The 27,434-nt window shown below is 32.5% G+C and overlaps 2 protein-coding genes across 2 annotated transcripts; both read right to left on the reverse strand.

Moving 5' to 3' along the window:
• Positions 1 to 13,268: 13,268 nt before the first annotated feature.
• Positions 13,269 to 18,364, reverse strand: LOC107007449 (nucleosome assembly protein 1;2). Its single transcript, XM_015206077.2, has 12 exons — positions 18,189 to 18,364; positions 17,225 to 17,268; positions 17,044 to 17,139; positions 15,462 to 15,554; positions 15,291 to 15,378; positions 14,975 to 15,036; positions 14,694 to 14,878; positions 14,424 to 14,601; positions 14,258 to 14,301; positions 13,852 to 14,053; positions 13,739 to 13,759; positions 13,269 to 13,639 (listed from the first exon to the last, which is right to left on the reverse strand). Exons 1-12 carry the CDS (start codon positions 18,232 to 18,234, stop codon positions 13,571 to 13,573), a joined length of 1,128 nt encoding a protein of 375 aa, XP_015061563.1. The 5' UTR covers positions 18,235 to 18,364; the 3' UTR covers positions 13,269 to 13,570.
• Positions 18,365 to 19,677: 1,313 nt separating this feature from the next.
• LOC107005765 lies at positions 19,678 to 23,732 on the reverse strand. Its single transcript, XM_015204424.2, has 4 exons — positions 23,663 to 23,732; positions 21,786 to 22,047; positions 21,638 to 21,687; positions 19,678 to 20,059 (listed from the first exon to the last, which is right to left on the reverse strand). Exons 1-4 carry the CDS (start codon positions 23,715 to 23,717, stop codon positions 19,845 to 19,847), a joined length of 582 nt encoding a protein of 193 aa, XP_015059910.1. The 5' UTR covers positions 23,718 to 23,732; the 3' UTR covers positions 19,678 to 19,844.
• Between the last annotated feature and the right edge of the window lie 3,702 nt (positions 23,733 to 27,434).

Raw genomic sequence — 27,434 nt, forward strand, 5'->3', positions numbered from 1 at the left:
GTTAATTTTTTTTTGGCTCACATGTTTTAATATAGAGAGAAACTTTTGATTTTGTACGACTAAAACAAAATAGTATGGCTGTAGTTTTCTTGTTCACATTATAGGCAGCCATAATTTTTTTTAATCAAAAGGTGTATTATTGAATATATATGAGATGGTACATGGAATGTACGAAGATTTGGTGTGCGTATATTTTCTTTCTGGAAATTTTTTTGTATGAATTTGGAAGAAAATAAATGGTGATGAGTAAATTTTTTACCAAGATTAAATATTAATAAAGTATTAAGTTTATGTGTTGGCTTAGACCTTCCTCCCCATCGGATGAATTTAATACAAGTCATTACGTATTTAATCGCTAGTTTGACAATTTGTATTAACTCTCCTAAACTGAGTAATATATGATTGGATCAATGCAACTAGAGGATTTTCACTTGACTTAAAGTAACAGTAGACTCTCCAACTGAGTTAGGTCTGTATAAGTTTATAAAGTGAATAATCGGTCATTATATATGTATATTGTATGAATAGTTCTCCAATCCCAACGATTGGCTATTTAAGATGCATGAATGTATATGTATATCATGAGTTTGAATGTAAATATTCAATGTTATATGACTATGTTATTGATCTATTGTAACTATTTCTTTAATCTCAGATTCAACATGTCTCCTTTTAATCCCATTAGTACTATTTTGGGTCAAAACAAACTAGAGGGTTCTAACTATGTTGACTGGAGGAGAAATCTTGACATTGTGTTAACTGCTGAAGAATATAAGTTTGTGCTTCATGAGGAATGTCCATTGAAACCAAATGATCAGTCTAGTGATGAGGATAAGTTAGCTTATCAGAAATGGCGCAAAGCTGATGAGATGGCGCGATGTTACATTATGGCTTCAATGTCAAATGTTTTGCAACATCAACATCAAGCTATGTTGTCTGCTTTTGAAATTCTGGAGAATCTCAAACAAATGTTTGGAGACCAGGGTCGATCAGCTAAGCAGACTGCCATGAGAACTCTCATGAACACTAAGATGGTTGAGGGCACCCCTGTAAGAGACCATGTTCTGAAGATGATAGGTCTTCTGAATGAACTAGAGGTTTTGGGGGCTGAAATTGACAATGACTCCCAAGTTGAGATGATATTGCAGTCTCTGCCTGATAGTTTTCAACAATTTTGCCTAAATTATAATATGAATAAGATGAGTCTATCTTTGGCACAATTGTTGAATGAGCTACAGGCGGCAGAGACTCTTGTCAAAAAACATGCACCATCAATGGCACTTAATGTTGAGAAAGGTTCTACTTCTAAACCGCAAGGTGGACAGAAGAAGAAAAAGTCTCACAAAGCTAAGGCAACTGCACCTCCAACTGGGGGAGTGAAAAAGCCTAAGGGTAAGTGTTTTCATTGCAAGATGTCAGGTCATTGGAAGGCACATTGTCCAGATTTCTTAGCCAAGAAGAAAAACAAACCAGGTAACTCACTTTCACTTGTCGTTGAAACATTTTTAGCGGCTGTTTCTACCACTTCATGGTGTGTAGATTCAGGAGCCACTGATCATATCTGCACTACTATGCAGGGGTTTCAAGAAACGCGCAAGCTGATTAGAGGTGAAGTTAGCATTTTTCAAGCAGATGGCTCTGCAGCTCCAGTTTTAGCATTAGGAAATATTACTTTTTCGTTTGATAGTGGTAGAGTTTTAATTTTAAAAGACGTTCTATATGCACCTGCTGTTAGAAGAAATTTGATTTCAGTTTCTAAAGTTTTGAGAGATGGTTATGATGTTAGTTTTTCTGATAACGGTTGTGTTATTAGTTATAATAAACATCTTGTCTCTACTGGTACATTGATTGATGGTCTTTTTATTATTAATGTCTCTCCAGAACTGCAACAAATCGTAGAATTGAATAATGTTAACCTTTCAAGTAAAAGAAAACGTTCTTCTGATTTTAATGAGACTTATCTATGGCACTTGCGTCTATGTCATATAAATCTAGATAGGATTTCAAGGTTGGTTCGAGATGGACCTTTAGGTTCATTAAAAGTGGAGGCACTACCAACATGTGAATCTTGTTTAGAAGGAAAAATGACTAAGAGACCTTTTCCCTCAAAAGGAAATAGAGTCAATGATAAACTAGAGTTAATTCATTCTGATTTGTGTGGCCCAATGAACATTCAAGCAAGAGGTGGGTATGAGTACTTCGTGACCTTCATTGATGACTACTCAAAATATGGATATATATATTTGTTGCGCCGTAAGTCTGAATGCTTTGACAAATTCAAAGAGTTTAAGGCTGAAACAGAGAAACGACATGGAATATATATCAAGTCATTGCGATCTGATCGTGGTGGCGAATACCTCTCTAATGATTTTATTAGTTACTTATCAGAACAAGGAATTACATCTCAAATGTCTGCACCTAGAACGCCACAACAAAATGGTGTAGCAGAAAGAAGAAACAGAACTCTTTTAGAAATGGTTAGATCAATGATGAGTTACTCTGATTTGCCGCATTCGTTTTGGGGATATGCCATAGAAACTGCAAATTACATTCTGAACTTAGTTCCTTCTAAATCTGTTCCTTTGACACCCATTGAACTGTGGACTGGGCACAAACCTAGTTTGAGACATATTCGGGTTTGGGGATGTCCAGCACATGTATTAAAAGGGAAGGCAGAAAAATTGGAACCTAAAACAGAAGTATGTGTTTTTATTGGATACCCTAAAGGAACGAAAGGTGGTATGTTTTATAATCCTAAAGAAAAGAAGGTCATTGTGTCTACCAATGCCAAGTTTCTGGAAACGGATTTTTTAACAAACCATATTCCTAGAAGTAAACTAGTTTTACAGGAATTGAGCAAAGAGAAAACAAATCAATCTACTGAAAATAATGAAAACCAAATTCAAACCCCACATGTTAGAGTTAACATACCATTGCATTATAAAAGTGGGAGAGATGTTAACAAACATAAAATTCTGCAAGTACAAGATCTTGAAAATTCATTGCATCAAGGTAGTGGGAGTAATAGTGAGCAGATTGCATTAGAGGAAGAAGTTGTTGATATCTCTGCACCGCAAGATACTGAAGATAACATGGAAACTCAAGATCCTAAAAATGATGTGGTTCCACCACAAGATCATAATAATGCAAATCTCTCTGAACCTACCCCTGCAACTGTAGTGTCTCGTCGTAGTGGGAGAGTGATAAGAAAACCACTTCGGTATGCACTCTTGGGAGAGTCTTTTGACAGAATCCCTGAAGAGTCAAATACCGAGCCTGTGAATTACGACGAAGCACTACAAGATAAAGATGCAGAAAAATGGATTGTTGCTATGAAATCAGAAATGGAGTCTATGTACTCTAACAAAGTCTGGGATCTTGTAGAACCACCTGTAGATGGAGTCAAACCCATTGGATGCAAGTGGATATATAAGAAAAAGAGAGGAGTAGATGGACAAGTGCAAACTTACAAAGCTAGACTTGTTGCAAAAGGGTTTACTCAGAAAGAAGGGATCGACTATGAGGAAACTTTTTCGCCAGTAGTCATGCTTAAGTCTATTAGAATTCTCTTATCCATTGCTGCTCATTATGATTATGAGATTTGGCAAATGGATGTCAAGACAGCTTTCCTTAATGGAAGTCTTGATGAAAGCATATTTATGCGACAACCAGATGGTTTCATAGAAAAAGGAAAAGAACACATGTTGTGCAAGCTTAAAAGATCTATTTATGGATTAAAGCAAGCTTCTAGGGCATGGAACACTTGCTTCGACACTGCAGTCAAGTCTTTTGGTTTTGGGCAATGTCTTGATGAGTCTTGTGTGTACAAAAAGAGGAATGGGTGTTAGAGTTGTAGGTGCATGGTTATGAGTCTAAGTGGGAAATTGTTAGGATATACTATTAACCATGCGTTTTGATATAGTATTAATATTGAACAATTGTTTATTTATTTATTCAATTCAATAAAGTGTTACATTAAATAGATCAATTGTCATATATGTGTCCTTAACTTATATAGTAGATGATTTGGTGTATAGAGTTTAAGCTTATACACAGAAGATTAAATCATCAGTTCTTATAAGTTAAAATTTATAGTTCACAATCATAGATGGAAATTTGGACAAAATCATCAGAAAGATTGTAGCACGAGATTAAATGTAATTTATCTTGATTATGAGAATGGCATAGTTCTAACTTCTCGTGCTAGTGCATTTGGTATGTATTGAACGGGACCAAGCAGAGATAGTTGTTTTAGACTGACTGATAAAAACATATTCTCTAAACTATTAAATGTACTTATATTCTTAATCTTGATATAACGATTATGATCTGTATATATTATTTATCATTTTGATTTATTAAAAGGTGAGATTCTGAGATGGGTCAATATGCCTGGTAAATTGGATGATAATAATATATATTGGTGAAATAATTAGTTAGTTGATGGAATCCATGTCTCAGTATAGAGATTGATGATACACCTTTTATGAGAAGCTTGTAAGTTTTCATGTGTAAACCCGGCCGGTAGATTTATGAATCTGGCACATGAAATAAGTTAAGTATTGCTCTAAAAGAATTTAATCATTGAATTAAATTCGTCAGTAATTTAATTTATTGATTAGTATCGGTAATCTTAACATAGGGAATCAAATAAGTGTTTAGTGGTGAATTTCGAAATAAATAGAGGAGTTCAATTACGAATTTTTAGTGGAATGATTTGTAATTTATTATGGTAAGAATAATTTAAATTAATTATTTAGAATTATTTCCATAATAGGAAGCCTCAGTAATAAATTCTGTGGTCCCTCCAGTGCCCAATTTAACTAGAACTCAGAATCCTATTTTCTAGTAGAAGATGGAAAAGTAGCGTTCTTTTTCTTTGGAGGAAAACGTGTGTTTTCAAGTTCTCCTAAAAGAAAAAGAATTGGTTTTTCCTCTCCTCTTTGGACTAGGAAGACATCTCCTAAAAGGAAAAGAATTGGTTTTTCCTCTCCTCTTTGGACTAGGAAGACATCTCCTAAAAGAAAAAGAATTGGTTTTTCCTCTCCTCTTTGGACTAGGAAGACATCTCTATAAATAGGGATTTTTCTAACCTAGATTTGATTAGAGAATTCTATACAATACTTGCCCACCCAAGTATTGAGAGAGTTCAATTGTTGATTGGGATCACTGTAGAAGACTATAGAACTGGAGTTGGATTTACTTCAAGATATCTGCACACGCTTCAAGAGGTAATCCTGAGTTAATTTTCAGCATACTTTGTATGTGATAACTATTTGTGATTGTTATTTATATTCATGCAAGATGTATGATTCTGGAATGCTTCCGCTGTGTATGCTATTTTCCAACAATTGGTATCAGAGCCATACTTGCATCTTTATACATAACCTAAAATATGCATATGTGAAATTATATGTATGATTCGTGATTGTGAATTTTGTTTTATCACGAAAAGGACAGAACGGATAAAAACTTGATTTGATTTGTTTTTGTTAAATGCATACGGTAATAGTTACTTATGAAAATTGATTTGTAAGATTTGATAATATTTTCATATTGTCATGCACGGTGTTCTTCGATGGATAATTTCAAGAGAAATTTTGATAGCTGCACCGATCAATTTTTTTTTGTTGTCTTGTGGCAGCACTTATGTGCAATTGTATATATCAGATTTGTGTTATGGCAAGGCCAAAGAGAAGCATACCACGCCATGGCAGCAATACATGATTGCATGTGTGATTTATGTCTCGATTATGTGGCTGTTTTTGATATAATAAAAAAAAAGTTAATTTTTTTTTGGCTCACATGTTTTAATATAGAGAGAAACTTTTGATTTTGTACGACTAAAACAAAATAGTATGGCTGTAGTTTTCTTGTTCACATTATAGGCAGCCATAATTTTTTTTAATCAAAAGGTGTATTATTGAATATATATGAGATGGTACATGGAATGTACGAAGATTTGGTGTGCGTATATTTTCTTTCTGGAAATTTTTTTGTATGAATTTGGAAGAAAATAAATGGTGATGAGTAAATTTTTTACCAAGATTAAATATTAATGAAGTATTAAGTTTATGTGTTGGCTTAGACCTTCCTCCCCATCGGATGAATTTAATACAAGTCATTACGTATTTAATCGCTAGTTTGACAATTTGATTTAACTCTCCTAAACTGAGTAATATATGATTGGATCAATGCAACTAGAGGATTTTCACTTGACTTAAAGTAACAGTAGACTCTCCAACTGAGTTAGGTCTGTATAAGTTTATAAAGTGAATAATCGGTCATTATATATGTATATTGTATGAATAGTTCTCCAATCCCAACGATTGGCTATTTAAGATGCATGAATGTATATGTATATCATGAGTTTGAATGTAAATATTCAATGTTATATGACTATGTTATTGATCTATTGTAACTATTTCTTTAATCTCAGATTCAACATGTCTCCTTTTAATCCCATTAGTACTATTTTGGGTCAAAACAAACTAGAGGGTTCTAACTATGTTGACTGGAGGAGAAATCTTGACATTGTGTTAACTGCTGAAGAATATAAGTTTGTGCTTCATGAGGAATGTCCATTGAAACCAAATGATCAGTCTAGTGATGAGGATAAGCTAGCTTATCAGAAATGGCGCAAAGCTGATGAGATGGCGCGATGTTACATTATGGCTTCAATGTCAAATGTTTTGCAACATCAACATCAAGCTATGTTGTCTGCTTTTGAAATTCTGGAGAATCTCAAACAAATGTTTGGAGACCAGGGTCGATCAGCTAAGCAGACTGCCATGAGAACTCTCATGAACACTAAGATGGTTGAGGGCACCCCTGTAAGAGACCATGTTCTGAAGATGATAGGTCTTCTGAATGAACTAGAGGTTTTGGGGGCTGAAATTGACAATGACTCCCAAGTTGAGATGATATTGCAGTCTCTGCCTGATAGTTTTCAACAATTTTGCCTAAATTATAATATGAATAAGATGAGTCTATCTTTGGCACAATTGTTGAATGAGCTACAGGCGGCAGAGACCCTTGTCAAAAAACATGCACCATCAATGGCACTTAATGTTGAGAAAGGTTCTACTTCTAAACCGCAAGGTGGACAGAAGAAGAAAAAGTCTCACAAAGCTAAGGCAACTGCACCTCCAACTGGGGGAGTGAAAAAGCCTAAGGGTAAGTGTTTTCATTGCAAGATGTCAGGTCATTGGAAGGCACATTGTCCAGATTTCTTAGCCAAGAAGAAAAACAAACCAGGTAACTCACTTTCACTTGTCGTTGAAACATTTTTAGCGGCTGTTTCTACCACTTCATGGTGTGTAGATTCAGGAGCCACTGATCATATCTGCACTACTATGCAGGGGTTTCAAGAAACGCGCAAGCTGATTAGAGGTGAAGTTAGCGTTTTTCAAGCAGATGGCTCTGCAGCTCCAGTTTTAGCATTAGGAAATATTACTTTTTCGTTTGATAGTGGTAGAGTTTTAATTTTAAAAGACGTTCTATATGCACCTGCTGTTAGAAGAAATTTGATTTCAGTTTCTAAAGTTTTGAGAGATGGTTATGATGTTAGTTTTTCTGATAACGGTTGTGTTATTAGTTATAATAAACATCTTGTCTCTACTGGTACATTGATTGATGGTCTTTTTATTATTAATGTCTCTCCAGAACTGCAACAAATCGTAGAATTGAATAATGTTAACCTTTCAAGTAAAAGAAAACGTTCTTCTGATTTTAATGAGACTTATCTATGGCACTTGCGTCTATGTCATATAAATCTAGATAGGATTTCAAGGTTGGTTCGAGATGGACCTTTAGGTTCATTAAAAGTGGAGGCACTACCAACATGTGAATCTTGTTTAGAAGGAAAAATGACTAAGAGACCTTTTCCCTCAAAAGGAAATAGAGTCAATGATAAACTAGAGTTAATTCATTCTGATTTGTGTGGCCCAATGAACATTCAAGCAAGAGGTGGGTATGAGTACTTCGTGACCTTCATTGATGACTACTCAAAATATGGATATATATATTTGTTGCGCCGTAAGTCTGAATGCTTTGACAAATTCAAAGAGTTTAAGGCTGAAACAGAGAAACGACATGGAATATATATCAAGTCATTGCGATCTGATCGTGGTGGCGAATACCTCTCTAATGATTTTATTAGTTACTTATCAGAACAAGGAATTACATCTCAAATGTCTGCACCTAGAACGCCACAACAAAATGGTGTAGCAGAAAGAAGAAACAGAACTCTTTTAGAAATGGTTAGATCAATGATGAGTTACTCTGATTTGCCGCATTCGTTTTGGGGATATGCCATAGAAACTGCAAATTACATTCTGAACTTAGTTCCTTCTAAATCTGTTCCTTTGACACCCATTGAACTGTGGACTGGGCACAAACCTAGTTTGAGACATATTCGGGTTTGGGGATGTCCAGCACATGTATTAAAAGGGAAGGCAGAAAAATTGGAACCTAAAACAGAAGTATGTGTTTTTATTGGATACCCTAAAGGAACGAAAGGTGGTATGTTTTATAATCCTAAAGAAAAGAAGGTCATTGTGTCTACCAATGCCAAGTTTCTGGAAACGGATTTTTTAACAAACCATATTCCTAGAAGTAAACTAGTTTTACAGGAATTGAGCAAAGAGAAAACAAATCAATCTACTGAAAATAATGAAAACCAAATTCAAACCCCACATGTTAGAGTTAACATACCATTGCATTATAAAAGTGGGAGAGATGTTAACAAACATAAAATTCTGCAAGTACAAGATCTTGAAAATTCATTGCATCAAGGTAGTGGGAGTAATAGTGAGCAGATTGCATTAGAGGAAGAAGTTGTTGATATCTCTGCACCGCAAGATACTGAAGATAACATGGAAACTCAAGATCCTAAAAATGATGTGGTTCCACCACAAGATCATAATAATGCAAATCTCTCTGAACCTACCCCTGCAACTGTAGTGTCTCGTCGTAGTGGGAGAGTGATAAGAAAACCACTTCGGTATGCACTCTTGGGAGAGTCTTTTGACAGAATCCCTGAAGAGTCAAATACCGAGCCTGTGAATTACGACGAAGCACTACAAGATAAAGATGCAGAAAAATGGATTGTTGCTATGAAATCAGAAATGGAGTCTATGTACTCTAACAAAGTCTGGGATCTTGTAGAACCACCTGTAGATGGAGTCAAACCCATTGGATGCAAGTGGATATATAAGAAAAAGAGAGGAGTAGATGGACAAGTGCAAACTTACAAAGCTAGACTTGTTGCAAAAGGGTTTACTCAGAAAGAAGGGATCGACTATGAGGAAACTTTTTCGCCAGTAGTCATGCTTAAGTCTATTAGAATTCTCTTATCCATTGCTGCTCATTATGATTATGAGATTTGGCAAATGGATGTCAAGACAGCTTTCCTTAATGGAAGTCTTGATGAAAGCATATTTATGCGACAACCAGATGGTTTCATAGAAAAAGGAAAAGAACACATGTTGTGCAAGCTTAAAAGATCTATTTATGGATTAAAGCAAGCTTCTAGGGCATGGAACACTTGCTTCGACACTGCAGTCAAGTCTTTTGGTTTTGGGCAATGTCTTGATGAGTCTTGTGTGTACAAAAAGAGGAATGGGTGTTAGAGTTGTAGGTGCATGGTTATGAGTCTAAGTGGGAGATTGTTAGGATATACTATTAACCATGCGTTTTGATATAGTATTAATATTGAACAATTGTTTATTTATTTATTCAATTCAATAAAGTGTTACATTAAATAGATCAATTGTCATATATGTGTCCTTAACTTATATAGTAGATGATTTGGTGTATAGAGTTTAAGCTTATACACAGAAGATTAAATCATCAGTTCTTATAAGTTAAAATTTATAGTTCACAATCATAGATGAAAATTTGGACAAAATCATCAGAAAGATTGTAGCACGAGATTAAATGTAATTTATCTTGATTATGAGAATGGCATAGTTCTAACTTCTCGTGCTAGTGCATTTGGTATGTATTGAACGGGACCAAGCAGAGATAGTTGTTTTAGACTGACTGATAAAAACATATTCTCTAAACTATTAAATGTACTTATATTCTTAATCTTGATATAACGATTATGATCTGTATATATTATTTATCATTTTGATTTATTAAAAGGTGAGATTCTGAGATGGGTCAATATGCCTGGTAGATTGGATGATAATAATATATATTGGTGAAATAATTAGTTAGTTGATGGAATCCATGTCTCAGTATAGAGATTGATGATACACCTTTTATGAGAAGCTTGTAAGTTTTCATGTGTAAATCCGGCCGGTAGATTTATGAATCTGGCACATGAAATAAGTTAAGTATTGCTCTAAAAGAAGTTAATCATTGAATTAAATTCGTCAGTAATTTAATTTATTGATTAGTATCGGTAATCTTAACATGGGGAATCAAATAAGTGTTTAGTGGTGAATTTCGAAATAAATAGAGGAGTTCAATTACGAATTTTTAGTGGAATGATTTGTAATTTATTATGGTAAGAATAATTCAAATTAATTATTTAGAATTATTTCCATAATAGGAAGCCTCAGTAATAAATTCTGTGGTCCCTCCAGTGCCCAATCTAACTAGAACTCAGAATCCTATTTTTTAGTAGAAGATGGAAAAGAAACGTGTGTTTCAAGTTCTTGAAGAAAAAGGATTTGTTTTTCTTCTCCTCTTTGGACTAGGAAGACATCTCTATAAATAGGGATTTTTCTAACCTAGATTTAAAAAAAAAGAGAATTCTATACAATACTTGCCCACCCAAGTATTGAGAGAGTTCAATTGTTGATTGGGATCACTGTAGAAGACTATAGAACTGGAGTTGGATTTACTTCAAGATATCTGCACACGCTTCAAGAGGTAATCCTGAGTTAATTTTCAGCATACTTTGTATGTGATAACTATTTGTGATTGTTATTTATATTCATGCAAGATGTATGATTCTGGAATGCTTCCGCTGTGTATGCTATTTTCCTACATTAAGTTCATTGAAAGATCAAATGGAAAAATTATATAAAAGGAATGAAATTTTGGAAGCACAACTTTTGAGTAAGAAAGGAAATTCTCAATTTCAACAAAATGAAAGAGGAAGAATAGATGTTTACATAACAAATGTAGAAGAAAAAATTGTGGATTTGCAAGTTATAGCCAAAGGAAAATACAACACATTGGATTTGGTTATTTGTTTAATGGAATTCTTGAAAATGGCTAGTTATGTAAACTTAATGGCTATTGATGCAAACACAACAATGGTTCAATCATGTCCACTTACTCAAATAACCTTAAGACTGAGAATTCAGGTACTTTTCTTGCTTTTCATTCGGTGTCTGATATCTGTATCGATGATTAAGTTTGATTTGCATCGAAAAATCTCACTTGAACAAAAATGAATATATACGCATAACTCAAAATCGAGACCTTTGATTAATTTACGACACAACTTTTTTTTCCTTCTCTAACTATTGTTGATTTAAGTAGTTTTACTACACAAATCATTTTAATTATTAACACAAAGATTTAAGTTGTATACTATAAAAGTTTTTTATGCAAGGAGTAAATTTTAACATGCTATAATTGGTTAGTTACCTGTTTTATCGTATAAATTTACTTTTATATGTAGATCGATTTTTTTCTAAGGATACCATACTTTGCGATCTAGCTACACTAAGTGTATTCACAACTTTCTAAATTTTGAAAAAAAAAATTGTAAATAGTATTTGCATTGTTGTCTGCACAAAACTTAAATTTCCTCAATCAAATTAGATACCATTTTAACTAAGTTAATTTAATTTATAGTAGAGATTAATTATGTATAGTTACCTTATAAATGATATACAATTTAATATTTTTTATATTATTAGGGTACAAAATTTAAATTCAATAACAAAATAGCCAGTAGGAACTTTCTTTTTTCACATCATATCAAGCTTTTCTCAAATTTTTCATTATTATTAACTTAATTTATTTTATTTATTTATTTATTTATTTATTTATTTATTTTGTGACTTTTTCTTGCTATAGGGTGATGAATGGGATGATTCTACTTTCCTGGAAGCAACAAAAAAGGTTATTGGGGACATGACATAATTAATTGATATTTTATTTTTTAAAAAAATTATAATCAATGTTCACTGAGCAGAGACGAGTTCAGGATTTAACGTCACTAAATTTATAATAAATATATTATTCAAGAATTTATTATTAGTAAATTCATGACGAATATATAATTCGAATCAGAAGCAATGTGTTTAGATAAATTCTTGAAAAAGTGAAAAATGATTGTATATCAAAAAGTTCATATATGGTGAAATGAAGAATATTCATGTGTTGCCAATCTTGACTAAAAATTACAAATTTGTGGATCAAAATTACTCATTCAATATATTGCATATAGTCTAAAGTCAATATCTAATTAATTAATTATACTTTTAAAATCTTAAACCACCTAATCTACCTCAATTTAGATTCATTAGTGTCTAGTTTATTGTTAACATCAAATCGTATTAATTATAATTAACTAATAATCTTAGATCAGAATATCAATAATTTATTAGCCATTATTAGGTACATAATTAAGAAATTGTAGGATTAGCTCACCAAAACCTAATATAAGAATATTTTATACGCATTACGAAATAAAATTTCAAGATTATCTCAATTTTTTTAATTTTTCAAAATACTTTTTGTTGACTCTGTTTGACCCCAAATTGCCAAACAAAAGAATGTCATATATTATGAAACTAACAAAAAAAAAAAGCATGGTATTAAAAATTAAACAAAATATATAATATTTAACTTATATACACGATATAATTTTATTAATCATAGCGACCTAGTGGATCATTCCAAGGACAATAAGCCTTGAGAAATAAGAAATCACAAGAAAAGTGGACAAACTCCGCATACCCCACCATGTAATCTCACAAGTGGGATCGAAATCTGAGAAGGATATTGTGTATAGTCAACCTTACGAAGGTAAAGAAATTGTTTTCAATACGACTAAAGAAGCATAGGACAAACACCATATACCCTATTGAATCTCACGAATGAGATCGGAATCTGAGAAGGATAGTGTGTAAAGTCAACTTAACTCCATACCTTATGTAAAGAAGTTGTTTTCAATACGACTCAAGAAGCTTACGACAATCTCCGCATACCCCATGTAATACCACAAGTGGAAACGAGCTCTAAAAAGTTTTAGTTTTTAGAGTCAACCTTACAAACACCTTATGAAACACAGGAAGGAGAAAAACATCTTGCAACTAAAGCTATATTTGAGATTTTTGAATCTCCAACCAATTCAATAAGAGTACAAACAAGTCTCATCACACTTCCAAATCCTATCTACTACTACTACTACACCAGGAATATAAAAGGGCAAACTGAAAAAGGCAAAGAATGTAAACCAGAAAACATATATTAATGCAAAATGACTAAAAAGATTGTTCTAGCATACTCGACGAACAACAAGCAAACAAAATTGCAGGATCTCCTCTGTCATCCATATTTTCAAGACAAATATCATGAAGCCAGCTCGAACGAATGACTACTGTTGCTTGCACTCCGGTGGCCTCTCACCAGCCGGACCATCTGCTGCATGTGCCCTACCAATCCTCTGTGACATGAATATAAACAACTCAGTATGTCTAGTGTTACGAAAGAGAAAGCACATGAAAGAATTTGTTTTGAAGAAACATGAGTAAGTGATTCATACCTTGCGAGCAGCAGATGATGACTGTAGTAACATTTGAAACAAGGGGGAAAACGTTAGCATTCATGACCATCTCTCCAAATAATTATTTAGCCACTAAGCAAGGAAGTAAGTACCTTTTTCTTGGTACTGCTATCATCTTCATCCTCATCATCCTCATCATCTTCATCATCATCCTCGTCCTCCTCGTCCTCTTCATCATCCACTTCGTCATCATCTTCATCATCCTCATCTTCCAAGTCAGCAAAATCATCTTCGGCAGCTTCCCCAGTGAACCAAGAAACCGCATGAGGAATAATCTTATCTCGGATAGTTGATCTGCATAGAGAATCAGGATATGAATCTCAGCAACTAAATGGGGAGTTTAAAAATTGAGCAGTACAGATATCATCAGCATCATCTTCCTTCAGTAATTATTTTGTATAATCTTCCTTCAGTAATTTATATTCTGGATGGTATAATACATTTTGAATGGAAGATATTATCATGGTCATGCAAATTGATATTTTCTTATCAACTTACCCAATATCATAGTCTTGTTCCATCAAACCTTGAAGTTCTTCAGCCTGTCAAAGAAGAAGAGAGAAAATATTATTCAGATTGAACGTCAAAAGAAAATAAAACCATGGACAGCATCTTCATCAATAACCTCAAGAAAATTGACACAGAAGAAAATGAAAATACTTACAGCATCTTCATCGATATCCTCTTCGTCTTCTGGAACTTGAGGTGGACTAAAGAAGTTGAAGAAACTTTCGCATTGTTCTGTTTTCATAATAGGCTTAGCATTCTTTGAGCCCTTCTTTGGCTTCTTCTTGAGAATCTTTTGTGTCAAACATTTTCCTGGATACCATTCTATCTCGGTCCTACAGATTGTCAGCAATGAGAAGTCATTAAGGAGAAAACAGACTGATATATCAAATCAAAAACCTTGGAAGCAGATTAATATGTCACATACCCTATGGCCTTCTCCAGAATTGGTTCATCTTCATCAATCATGTGATATGTTTTAGTCAGCACAGTATTCTTGAAGTACGGATTGGTGTCAAAGAAAAATTCAAGTTTAAATCCCTTAGGATTCTCAATCCTTGTCCACTTTATATCCTTGAGAAATTTGAGTGCGCCTTCATCTCGCTCGGAAATCTGTTCTTAAAAGAACTCGATCAGATTGCGGTTGGTGGACTTGCAGGATACAAGAAAATTAAAATAACATGGAGCATTTGATGATAAACAACTAACCTCCTCAGCTAGCACTTCATTATTCTTCATTGCAGTGAACCAGAAATCTGGGACTCCTTTCCCTATCAACAGCCAATGTCAAGAATACTAATCACAAATAAGAAAGAACAAACCCTAACTTGACACTCCCTTTTGAAACTTGTGGTTCGGAACAGATTGTAGATATTTGTGTGGCTACAAATCATTTCATCAAGAATAAAAGGGTAATTTCAACGTTTATTTTTCTCTAATTATGGAAAGACAACATTCTTCTTTGGACAGACTAAACAGGGAAGAAGGCCATATAGATTGGGACAAAGGTGAGTATTTAACATACCCTCTGCATCTTTATCCTCTTCCTGGTCCGCTGCTGCCTCTGTCACTGCACCATCAACTTCAACAACTCCATTCACAATATCAAACCTCTGCAGATATTTTGATTTTGAGATAAAGGTGAATATAATCAAGGGATGCAAGGTATAAAGACAAGTGAAGCGGCCTCACAGACCTTAGTATATAGAGGCTGATACAACTTTTGGTATTTGGCTTCAAGTGCAGCTCTCTCTTCAAAAAATTTTGCCTCCAACTCATCATGCTGAGACTGAATTAAGATAAAAGAGAAACAGAAATCAACATACAAGGTTGCAAAGATAGAACAATTAGATCAAACAGCAAGAAACCTGAGAAAGAAAGACATAGACAACTACCCAGATATATAAAATTAACTCAAAAGAAGTTTAACTAGTGTGGCAACTAATGCACATAGTATTATGCAAATCAAGGAGATAATTTCCTAAATAACTTACATGATGTGACTACCCATCAATATATACACTATGAATCTGTAAGATACTTGAGGGTTGTTTGGCTCGCGGACTAAATTATCACGGGATTATAATCCTTGGACAAATTTATTAATCCCAACTAAAACGGTATATGGTGGGATATCCAAGATTAAATTTGGGATAAAATTTATAATGTGTTATCAATGTTTGGTTGACAAGTATAAATTTCACACGGGATAAATCTATCACAAAGTTAATCTTGGAATGTCCCACCTAATCCCGCGTACCAAACGGCCCCTTTAGATGGCAAAATAATATCTCCCGTTCATGTTCAGAAGCAAAATTTATGTTTCACTCCACAACTCAAAGAACAGAGGAATATGTTGATATAACAGAACCACAAAAAAATGAAAGATCGAAGAACAGAAATCATGAGAAAATCCAAGATCTTTCGTGTTCTATCAGCTTAATAATAATAGAAAGGTAGTTCGACTTGGTACTATTTTATTGATGCTAATTCAAATAAAAGAAAGTCAGCCTGTTTCGTCTACATACACAACCCCTGAATGTCAAACAGTATGTGGTAAAATTCTTACTAAACATCTCTCCAGTAAAAATAGGTTCTTAAGAAGGGCCATCACAAGTTCATACTATCATTTCTGTGTTCACTGCATCTTTAAATTATTTCTAATCAGATGCCACCAAGTAACTAAAATACTCTCACCAACTTCCCAAATGTGGCAATCATCCTTACAAGTTGTTTGGGTGTAGATGAATCATGACTCCAAAATTACTAGTAAAAGAGAACTTAGAAACAACACATGTAAGAAATGCCTCATATCCAAAGCCAGTTGGAGTGGAGAATATAAATCACCTATATCTATTCCATTTCGGTCCATTTCATTCAAATACTTCATTCCTAACTTATAAGACAAACAAAGGATTCTTTAGAATTAGGGAATCTTTGAACTTAATTTGTATCCTAAAAGAACATAATTTAAGTCTACAAAACAAAAACTTATATTAGACATGGCATACAAATATTAGAGATGATTAGCCAAAAGACAACAACAATAACATATGCAGTGTATTCTCACAGGTAGAGCGCACATAGACCTTACGCATACCTCGTGGAGATCGAGATTGTTTTTGAAAGACACTCGGCTCAAATAACACATAGCAAGGCAGTTTGAAAAATACAAGGCAAAAGTAAAACAACATAGCAAATAGGATACAGCAAATAAATCAGCCAAAAGACACCAACGATACATATTCAAGTAACAGTATTGTATAGGCTAAACATGCCTGAATCTCTCTCAGAACTTCAACACGCTTTCTGACATTGGGCGAGAGATTTTCAAGCAAGTTTGTGTGCTTCCCAGTAAGGTCTTGAAGTTTGTTCTGCAACACAGCAACATAATCATTACTTAAATCAAACAAAACAACCACACAAACATGTAATAAGGAAGGAAGGAAACAAACTCACTTTGAGAACATTAACAAGGTCTGCTCTGTCCCCAGCATTCAGAGCTACAAAATAATTTCAATTAGAAAAACTCAAATGATACAACCTCAACATACCAAGTGTAATCCCCACAAGTGAGGTTTGGAGAGTGTGTAAAGTATGTAAAGCAAATACTAAAGCAAACAATGGAGGAGAGGAGAGTAGCAGACAACAAGTAATATGATAATTGAATCAAAGAAAAGTAAGAAACAACAGTAAAACTAAAATTAAAGAATAAGCTTATATGGGAGTAATAATAACAGTATCTAATAAAAACTCAACCAAATAACACCAAAAAGAGAAACCAACTAAAGATCAAACAACTAAAAAGACTAAAACCCCATCAAAGATTTCTGCTTTTAAGAAACAAAACTTCACAAGATAACATTGAAGTAAGTAAAAGAATTAGTCTTTTTAGATAAAGTTTAATTCCTTGTGCATTAGAGGTCATTTGGTAGCTAGTTAGAATTATACAGGTATTAATTACTCTATCTTCTACCCCACATACAATAATACACCAATTCACTACTAACATAAACACATACTAGTTACATAGATTTCTAAAATACAAACCAAACTTTATATTACTTATGTACATAAATAACTTACTTCCTCACTAGCTACGAAACATACGAGCCATTCTCTAAGATGCTTGTCTACTAACTACTAAAAGATTCATCTTTTAATGAAACCCACAACTTTTCACTAACAAAACACACATAAAAGTAAGCTTATAAAGTGGTTTGTGGGTAGGGTTTACCTCTTTCACACATCAAAAGTTCACTTTTTTAACACAAACCCAGAATTTTTTACTAGCAGATATACATATAACAGTAAAAACCCATCAAAAATCTCAACTTCTAATGAAACACGAAAGTTCAAACTTGCAAAAAAACATAAAACTGAAGAAAACAAAAGCAGCAAAATCTAATGGATAGGAGTTTACCAGCACTGAGATCGGCAACATTGAAGTTATCTTTAGGGTTGCTCATTATACCAAGAGAAAATTGGAAGATAAAAATGCCCTAAAAAATAAAAACCTAAAACAGAGGATGAACAATAAGGGAAGAGAGAGAGAGAGAGAGAGAGAGAGAAAAAAAATGGGTGTATTTAAGCTACCAAAATTCCCCCCTTTTTCACTTTCTCTCTCTAAAAAAGAGAAAACCTAGCAGCAGCTGTATCTGACTGTCAGCAAGACCGTGTTTGGATTCAAAGGAGATCAATGCCCGGTTGTAAGTGGGGTAGGGAAATTGGGGGGGGGGGGATTTTTGAAATGCGTGTGAAAAATTAAGTTGGCGTTTGATTATGTTTCATAGTAAAATTTGAAAAAAATAATATTTCTTGTGTTCTCTGAGGTACTTTTCGGATTTCGAGATTCAAACAAGTTTAATTGTGACGGTAGATTTACTATATATCTTTGAATTATTTTGAACCGTTAATTATTGTGATTTATAGTACTTTTTACGTAGTTTACAAAATAAAATTTATGTTCAAAAATTTGAAGATTCCACACGCAAATTATTGACCAAACTGAAATTGTCTGACTTTCGAAAAATAAAAATTATCGTATAAATTGAGACAAAAGGAATAGATTTTATTTTCTAACATGAAAAATGAATTTGTGTTTGATCATCATCAATATAATTAGAGTTCTTTCTAATTTTTCATGAGTAATTTATAGTGAAACAAGTGAAAATACATTTTTTGTTATTTTTCAAATCTTGAAAATTTTTGGTTAAATATATTTTTCAAAGTAAAAAAAAAAAAGAAATGATCAAATTCCCGCTAAATTAATTAATTTAAAGTAAGTATTTTGTCATACTTAACTAGATGGGAAGTTATAACTATATGTTTAAGAGCATCTTTGTAAGATTTGTTTTTTTTGAAAAACTTCATTAATTGAGTTTCAAAACAAATATAAATATTCTAGTCGAAACGAAATGAATATTCAAATTTTAGAATCGAAATACTAAATAAATACTTTGAATATTAATTAAAGTTCATAATAGTTTTTCTTTCTAAATATTTAAAGTGACTTATAGTATTTTTTTTCATATAGTATTTACTTTGTAAAATTTATATTTCAAAAAGGTTGAAGATTTAAGTCACAATTTATACTTTATTAGGAATTTGTCAATCCATATTAGACTCACTTTCACTAATTCAAAGACCTAGTTTCACACAAACGTAGCCTAATGAGCTAGGTTATTTCCGATAGACGAACCTTTTATATATCATCAAAAACACAACTCAAATAATGAAAAGAATATACTTATCTTTCACATTGCGTAATGAAAAGAACACTTATCTTTCACACTGCGTAATGAAAAGAACAGTTATCTTTCACACTGCGGAGATTTATGCAGACCTTACCCCTACCTCTGTAGAACAGGTAGAGAGGTTGTTTTCGATAGACTAATTTTTCTTACCGCAAGTATGGAAAGAAGGGGGGAAATTTGGGATTGCTCAAACACAAATATATATACAACAAAGAGTAAACTCATTGTGAATGAAAGAGTAACAAAAACAATTAGAACTCTATGAAAATCAATCTCTCTTGTTGGTCAATCCATTTTTCCTTCTTTGAACAACACTGCTAGTATCATTTCTTTGGATGAATTGAGTGAAATAGTGCCTCGATTTCTTCCTTGGCTCGTTCGAGTATATTTGGACCTTTAACGTCACTTACTGGTGTTTTATCATCAATGTCATCACTCCTTCCGTGAGTTTCTTTGTGATGACGATGAGGAGATTTTTGTGTTCCTGTTGATTCCTCGACCTTCTCGTTCTGATTAGTAGGCAACTTTGGTTTGTTCTCTGCGTAAACAGAAGCATAGTATGATCAGACGATGAATATGTACTTGAACTTCTAGCGGAAAGTGTGATGTGAATGATGAAAATTGTGTAATTGTGTAGAGCATGCATAGAGGATAAAGAAAACGAAGAGTTCTAGGCCTGGTTCGATAACTTCTGTTATTAGTATCAGATACTAAAAAGGGGCAGCCTGGTACACTAAGCTCCCGCAATGTGTAGGGTCCGATGAAGAGCCAGACCATAAGGGTACTATATGCAACATTAACTTGCATTTCTACAAGATATTCCACAGCTCGAACTTGTAACCTCTAGCAGGTCACATGACAACAACTTTAACAATTACGATGGTAAGGCTATGCAATCACTTAGCCGTATACAAACAGAAAGGTGTGGTAAGGAACGGAGTCTAAAAATATGGATTATGCTCATAGTATTAGATGGAATCGAAAGAAGACCTTCACCAATCCCATACGGAGATTAAAACAACTCTGTGTTTGTAATTGGTGTAGTGTTCCCTTTGACTATGGACATTCACCTACATAATTGTGTCTCCATGTTCATAACCACCGTTGTAACTTTTTTTCCACAAGAAGACTTCTTAACGCCTTCAGATTAAAGCCAAAACTTAATCTTCGATGAATTTTATGGTCTAGATCAGAAAAGTCACAAACGTTCAATCAGATTGTACATAGTTTAGATGAGCATTTGATTCATATTCAAATCATACACCACTAATTGAATACTTCTGAGACATCAAATGTTATCAGTTTAAAGGCTCTCACCGAGAAGGGGTTGAACAAATAATGTCTAAGGACACAAGAGGGTAGAGTCAATCTATTTGGACTTCGAGACTTTATCCAACAAAACTCTACTGCAGATAGCAGCAGATAAAGATTGCATAACCTCACCGTGGAATTAGCTGAGGTGCGTGCAAGCTGGCCCGAACACCACGGCTATAAGAAAATTTTAATGGGAAGTTCTACATTGGAAGGTCTGTAACAGTTAACTTAAAAGTTACGTTTCAGCACTTATAGTTCGGAATTTCAAGGATAATTGTACTCTCCATATGAAGAAGTTACGAAATTAATCTATTTCTATCCTCGACAGTAAATCATTCTCCCTCGTTAATATAAGGTCAACAAACACCAACAGTTAGACAAACTGTTCTACAGAACATTTTCCATCAAGGCAGATGAAGCCTAAATGGAAATTTTACTTTTGCAGAACTTATCTCTCGATACCGATGGTGCTAGTGTTCCTCGCCAGTCTGTTATGCTTATGTCCCCGTTTTCACGTGATGTACGTAGACTTACAAATACTCCTATTGATGTGCTTGAACTTGTTGTTTTTTTTCCGACATAAATAGAAACGAAAGAAAATTTGCAATCTTTTCACCTGAAGTATAATCATTTTGAAGAAAGGCTATAAAAGCAAGGCACAAAAACACACACAAGTCACAACTTAAATGTCTAACGAGGCAGAGTAGTATGACACTGTTTATTGATCACTTGTTAAAATAATTATAATCACGAACCTTGGAAGTTAGAACAATTCGTTAAAGATAAATCGTAGAGTTCAAACCTGAAAGGGAATCTGGATTATGTTTCAACTCAGCTGTTATACCACTTGTCCTGCAGATCATCAACAAAGTAATGCAAATTTAACTACATAATAACATCCTCATAAACACTCGTTCTCTATCGTTTATAAAAGAAAACGTTCTTAAAACCTGTTGTTGCCGTCTGCAGCTGAAGCATGACTATGATCTTCTTTTTTCGGATGAATTACCTGAACAAGAGCCTCGATTTCTTCCTTCGCTCTCTCAAACACGTTGGGTGCTTTCACATCACTAACTGGTGTGTTCTCATCAATATCCATACGCAACCCGTGAGTTTCCTTGTGATGGTGATGTGAGTGTCTTTCACTATGCAACACTGCCTCAAACACTTCTTTAACTCTTTCAAACACATTAGGCGCCTTTACATCTTTATCTGCCACAATTAGAGTATCAAAATCAATCGCTGATTGAACGTAAATCTAGACCTCTACCAAACCGCCAAATGAAAGGAATTGTGAAAGAACTCAAGCATTCAACGCAAAATCTTAAAACAATTAGTCGAGTGACCTAGATGGGATTTATTTGGCTCATGAAAGAATCTAAACTTCAACACAAACACATATGACAATGGATAGAGCAATTCAACTTATAAAGCTCTTAAAACAGCAACATTCCCAGTGTACTCTCACTAGCGGAGTCTAGGGAGGATGGTGTGTACGCACCCTTACCCCTGCCTTGAGAAGGTAGAGAGGTTGTTCCCGATAGACTCTCGACTAAAGTAGAGCACATCAAAAATCAAGTACGTAAAGCAAATATAGTAGTGAAAAATCCATACCGGAAACAATGGATAAGAGAACTAACAACAACAAGTATAATAACCGAAACCGAGGAGATAATAAGATTGAAGAACAAGATAAAAGGAGAGTAGTAAAAGCAATATCGATAAGGAAATTAGGCAACGCTCGACTACCTACGAATGTTGGATATTATGAGCCTAGTTGACTCAACTGATTGAAAGTACTCTCAACTGATAAGCATCCAATAAACAGTCAAGTCTTCGGCTAGCAGTGGCGGAACCACAATAGTTGTGTCAATTCTTCACTCCAAACTCGAAAAAGAGGTTGGTTAGAACCAGTTTTTCATGGTTTAGAAAAAAAATTCGCCAACACTTGCGTATATTTTCAAGTGAAATGCATGTCTAAACACAACTCAAACTTCCAAATACCCTTTTTCAACTTAAATACTACTTTTTTTTCATACATTACTCTACTCATGTCCAAACGCCTACTTAAAGTCCTGAATACGCCTCTTTTTGCTAGAAATGTTGAAACTAATAACAAGCAGTTGATATGGTTTGTACTAGCATGTTTCTTTCCTAATAAAGGGCGAGGCCAGTCCAGTGCACGAAACTCCCGCTACCGAGGAAGGCCCTAAACACAAAGTCTACTCTACGCCGTCTTATCCTACATTTCTGCAAGAGGCATTCTTTTCGGTTTAAATGGTTGAAAACCGAAATGCCCTTAGAAGATAATAATTACACAAAGATTTTAGATCAGGTTTTGAAAATTTTATCTTTAAATATCTGTTTGGCCATGAAATTTGATCACATTTTGAAATTTTATCTTCGAAATATTTGCAACTTCCAAAATCTATGTCAGACAAGTTTTCGGGAGAAATTTCACTTCCAATCACAAAACTTCAAATTTTACTCAAATAAAATGTTTATCCAAACAAAACTTCAAAAACTCGTATTTTCAGATTTCAAGTTTCAACTTCAAAATCCATGGCTAAACTAGAGCCAAAAATGTGGTAATTATTGCAAAATATTCAAATACAAATTAACTTGGTCTCAGGCATTAAACACAAAAGATTACTAAACAAAAAATTAAAAAAGACTCAAACTTTTAGCTTAACTTAATTTAATAAATTCAACTCCAAATCACTAAACATGCAAAAATAAAAACTCAACTGGGGCTCCTAAAATTAACTGAAATCAAACTCTAATAAATTGTTAAAAAAATTAAATTTGGAATAATTAAATGTTTTACCTGATGATGAAATTGAATTTGGATTTGATTTTGATTTTGATTTTTCTTCAGACATTATTTTTGAGATTTTTTTTTTGTTTTTTGGAACGCTGGAAAAATTGGAGACTAGAGAATATTTTTATTACCAAAAATAAAAAGACAAAAATGGTCTCTTATCTTTTAGGTAGTTAAAAATAGTCCCATTAAAATGTTTTTGATTATTTTTGGTCCATTAATTATGTTAAAATTACTAATATTTTTTATCTAAATTTTAACTAATTTTGTCTGTTAAATTATCTTACGCAATGTAGAGATAAGTTTTATGTATACCATATTCTTTTCAGATTCTATTTATGAGATCACATTATATATATTATTGTAGTTTTATCGGTCAGATTAGTTGAAAACTATGAAAGAAGAGTTTTTAACCTACGACACTATGAAAGTCTCATGAAATCCTAAAAATTGCATATAAAATTTTACAAAATACGAAAATAAAAATAGCAGAATTTGCACTCTAATATTGCCTCAATATTAAAAAAAAAATGTTATATTTTCAAATATGAGTTGTTGCTAAATTTGTTTTCATCATTCACGTCTAATTTAATAGATAGAGTTTATTAAATATTTGACGAAGATAAAAAAAAATATTACAATAGTTTTTTATTAATATAAAAGATTAAAATTGCTCAAAATATAATTTAAGAGACTATTTTGAACTTATATTATTTATAAAGGGCCATTTTGTAATTTTGTCTAATTTGAGGTACGAATTTTTAAATGAGAAGTAGATTTGTCTCTGATGCAAATCCAACGTGGAGAGAATAAAGGAATCAAACAGAAAATCTGTGCCTTTTTTATTTATTTAAATAGTCCTTTTGAGTATGCATTTATTCATTTTGGTTCTTTAATTTAACAAAAATTGACACTTTTAGTCTTTATCAAAATTAACTACGATCGATCCCTATTAAAAAAGATCGAAAATCGAAGGTTGGTATAGGAAATATTGGTATCACAAAATGATCACGGTAAATTTTTATTTATTTTATTGAGTTTTTTTCACAATTATATAAAATACATCATTTGAAGATCGAATTTCTATCTTTGTTATGATAAACTAGACCATTTGTGATGGTTAGTTCAAGAATTTTATTTATTTATTTGTATTTATAATCTTCGACCTCATATTTCCGCACACTACTTTTAAAATGTATTTGGATTTCTAACTAAATTTGGAGCGGCTAAAATTTTATTGTTATTAGTTCTAATCCGGGGTTTGGTATTCAAATTGGAGCCTGAGGAATTCGATTCGCATCGGAAATTCTATAATGAAGGATAAAATATTTTCTAACAAAGACGAATATGTACTCGGAAAGCGCTATAGTGTTGCTTGGTACCTAAAATCATCATGGTTTTGGTTGTGAAGTAGTTGAGATTTTGATTGCAATATACAATATATATTGTAGTTGAAGGCATATTTGGGCTTGGGCTTGGGCCATATAATTCACTCCTCATTTCAACGTAGGGTTCGTCTCAAATATTATGTTGGTCTATTTTATACATAATTTAATGAAATTATGATTTCTTATAGCGAAATGATGTACTTTTTCCTTCTGATTTTTCACTTGATATACGATATCCACATCGAAATCAACTAAATTCATACTAGCGCATTACATGACTTTTTTTGTGGCCACACTCTCAACAACAAAAAAAAGTTACTTTTAAAAATTTAAATTCAAAATTTCTGATTAAAGATGAAACGAGGTGATAGAATGGTTTCATTATCGATGAGTTCACTAGACGTGTATTAAGACGCGGAGAAAATCATATGTTTCAAACTTTAGCTTCCTCTGATTTTTCTTTAAGTGAAAATAAACAAATAAAAAGATAATCATAAAATTTAATGTACAAAAGTCAAATAAATATAATTTTATGTGTTTAAAATTACATAAAATATCATATAAATCATTTTCTTTTGCCCCACAACAATGTCAGCCCATCAACCACCCCATCTATGTTGGCCCTCCAATTAATTATAAATAATCTTTGTCTGGCACGTCCAAAATATATTATTTAAAATAATATTAGAAATATTTGGAAAAAAATATTTAAAGAATCATTTATTTTGTATTTTAGTTCACTATTGTTTAAATTAGAAATAAATGAATTTGAAGTAACCTAGAATAGTTCAAAAGGATTTAGTAGCCCATCAACATATTTAGCATTTTTTTTTATTTTTGGTGCAAAAATATCTTCATTATGTTTATAATATATAGTTGTTGAGAATAAAATTATTATATAATTAATTGTTGTTGTTGAGTGATGTAATAACATCAATTTTTTGTTAATTACTATAGTTACCTTTTAATTTTTATCATAAATCATATTTCGATTCAAAATTTTGATAATTCTAAGTTGAGGTAATTAAAAATATCTAATATCAATGGGAATTAAAAAATGGATAAAATTTTATCACTATGGAATATTGACTTTTATGACACAAAAAAACCATAGTATTAGAAAAGTCTAAATTCTCCTAGAGGTGGCTAATTATACAAAGAATAAACTTTCCCCAAGTATGATTTTATAATATAATAAAAAGAATATAGTTTATTCAATCTATAGTCTATATATATATATATATAGTGACAAAGAAATTAAGAGGTGGCTAACATGTATATATATAGTCCAAAGGATCACTTTTAGTTGTAACTAAATAATTGGCTAATTATTTAACATGGATCACCAAAAATTATGTTGGAGGAGTGGGGGTGGAGGTGGGGTTGGGTGTAATTAAATATTTATTTATATTAATTAGAAGTTTTGGAATCGAGTTTTATCAATAAAATTATTTTTGGTATATGAAGGGTTTTACTCCACAGTGAGACTTAATTGCAGAGTGAATTCGATTTATTTAATTAATCAAATTTTAAATATGATGTTATATACGTAGTGGAAATTAAAATAATAGTATGGCGAGTATGGAATAACCGATCTTATAGTCTTATAAAATAGCAGAATTTGAAATACATCGATCAATATATTATTTTATTCGTTTCAATTCATACGATATTTTAAAAAAAATAAATTAATTTGACTAATCATTAAAACTATATTGAATAAGATTAACTCAATATTTTTAAAGTAAAACATAAAAAAATATTCAAGAAGTATAAGAAATTATAATTTTATCGCATATCAATATAACAAAGTAAAATTATTGTCAAGTTTATATAATTTAAATCTCGAGTTGATATTATACTCTTCAATATAGTTTTACCAAAAATTAATTAAAAAAAGTTTTGACAAAATATATTTTTTTTTCCAGCTTTCAAGTGGTCAATTTGATCCAAATATATTGAAAATCCAGAATGGCATTTTTCCTCATTATTGACCAATCTCTGTTTGATTTTGACTATTAATTTTCAAAGTCTAGATTTTAGGTTTGGCACCCTATCCTTTTATATATTAATATTAATCAATAATGGATTAATTAAGAAGGTAGAATGTAATTACTACACCCTCCGTCCGGAATTATTTGTCATGTTACGCTTATCAAAAGTTAATTTGACTAATTTTCAAAGATAAATTAGATCAGATTAATTCGATATTTTAAACAAAAAAATTAGATATTCTAAAACTATATGAAAAGTACTATAAATTACAATTTTTTTTGCATATTAATATGATTAAAAAATACATCTTAAAATATTAGTCAAAATTTTTATAGTTTACTCTAAAAATAGAAATCATGACAATTAATACAGGACGGAGGGATTATTAATATCAT

This window comes from Solanum pennellii, chromosome 12 (assembly GCF_001406875.1).
Source record: "Solanum pennellii chromosome 12, SPENNV200".
Lineage (NCBI taxonomy): Eukaryota > Viridiplantae > Streptophyta > Magnoliopsida > Solanales > Solanaceae > Solanum > Solanum pennellii.

Excerpts from the sequence above, each read along its gene's own strand:
- LOC107007449 (XM_015206077.2), bottom strand. The coding sequence starts at position 18,234 with ATGAGCAACCCTAAAGATAACTTCAATGTTGCCGATCTCAGTGCTG. Across the intron at positions 14,879-14,974 it reads ATGAAGTGCTAGCTGAGGAG|ATTTCCGAGCGAGATGAAGG; the intron begins GTTAGTTGTTTA and ends TTTTAAGAACAG. Across the intron at positions 13,760-13,851 it reads ATAGCAGTACCAAGAAAAAG|TCATCATCTGCTGCTCGCAA; the intron begins GTACTTACTTCC and ends ATGTTACTACAG.
- LOC107005765 (XM_015204424.2), bottom strand. The coding sequence starts at position 23,717 with ATGTCTGAAGAAAAATCAAAATCAAAATCAAATCCAAATTCAATTTCA. Across the intron at positions 22,048-23,662 it reads AAATTCAATTTCATCATCAG|ATAAAGATGTAAAGGCGCCT; the intron begins GTAAAACATTTA and ends TAATTGTGGCAG. Across the intron at positions 20,060-21,637 it reads TAATCCAGATTCCCTTTCAG|AGAACAAACCAAAGTTGCCT; the intron begins GTTTGAACTCTA and ends CTGTTTACGCAG.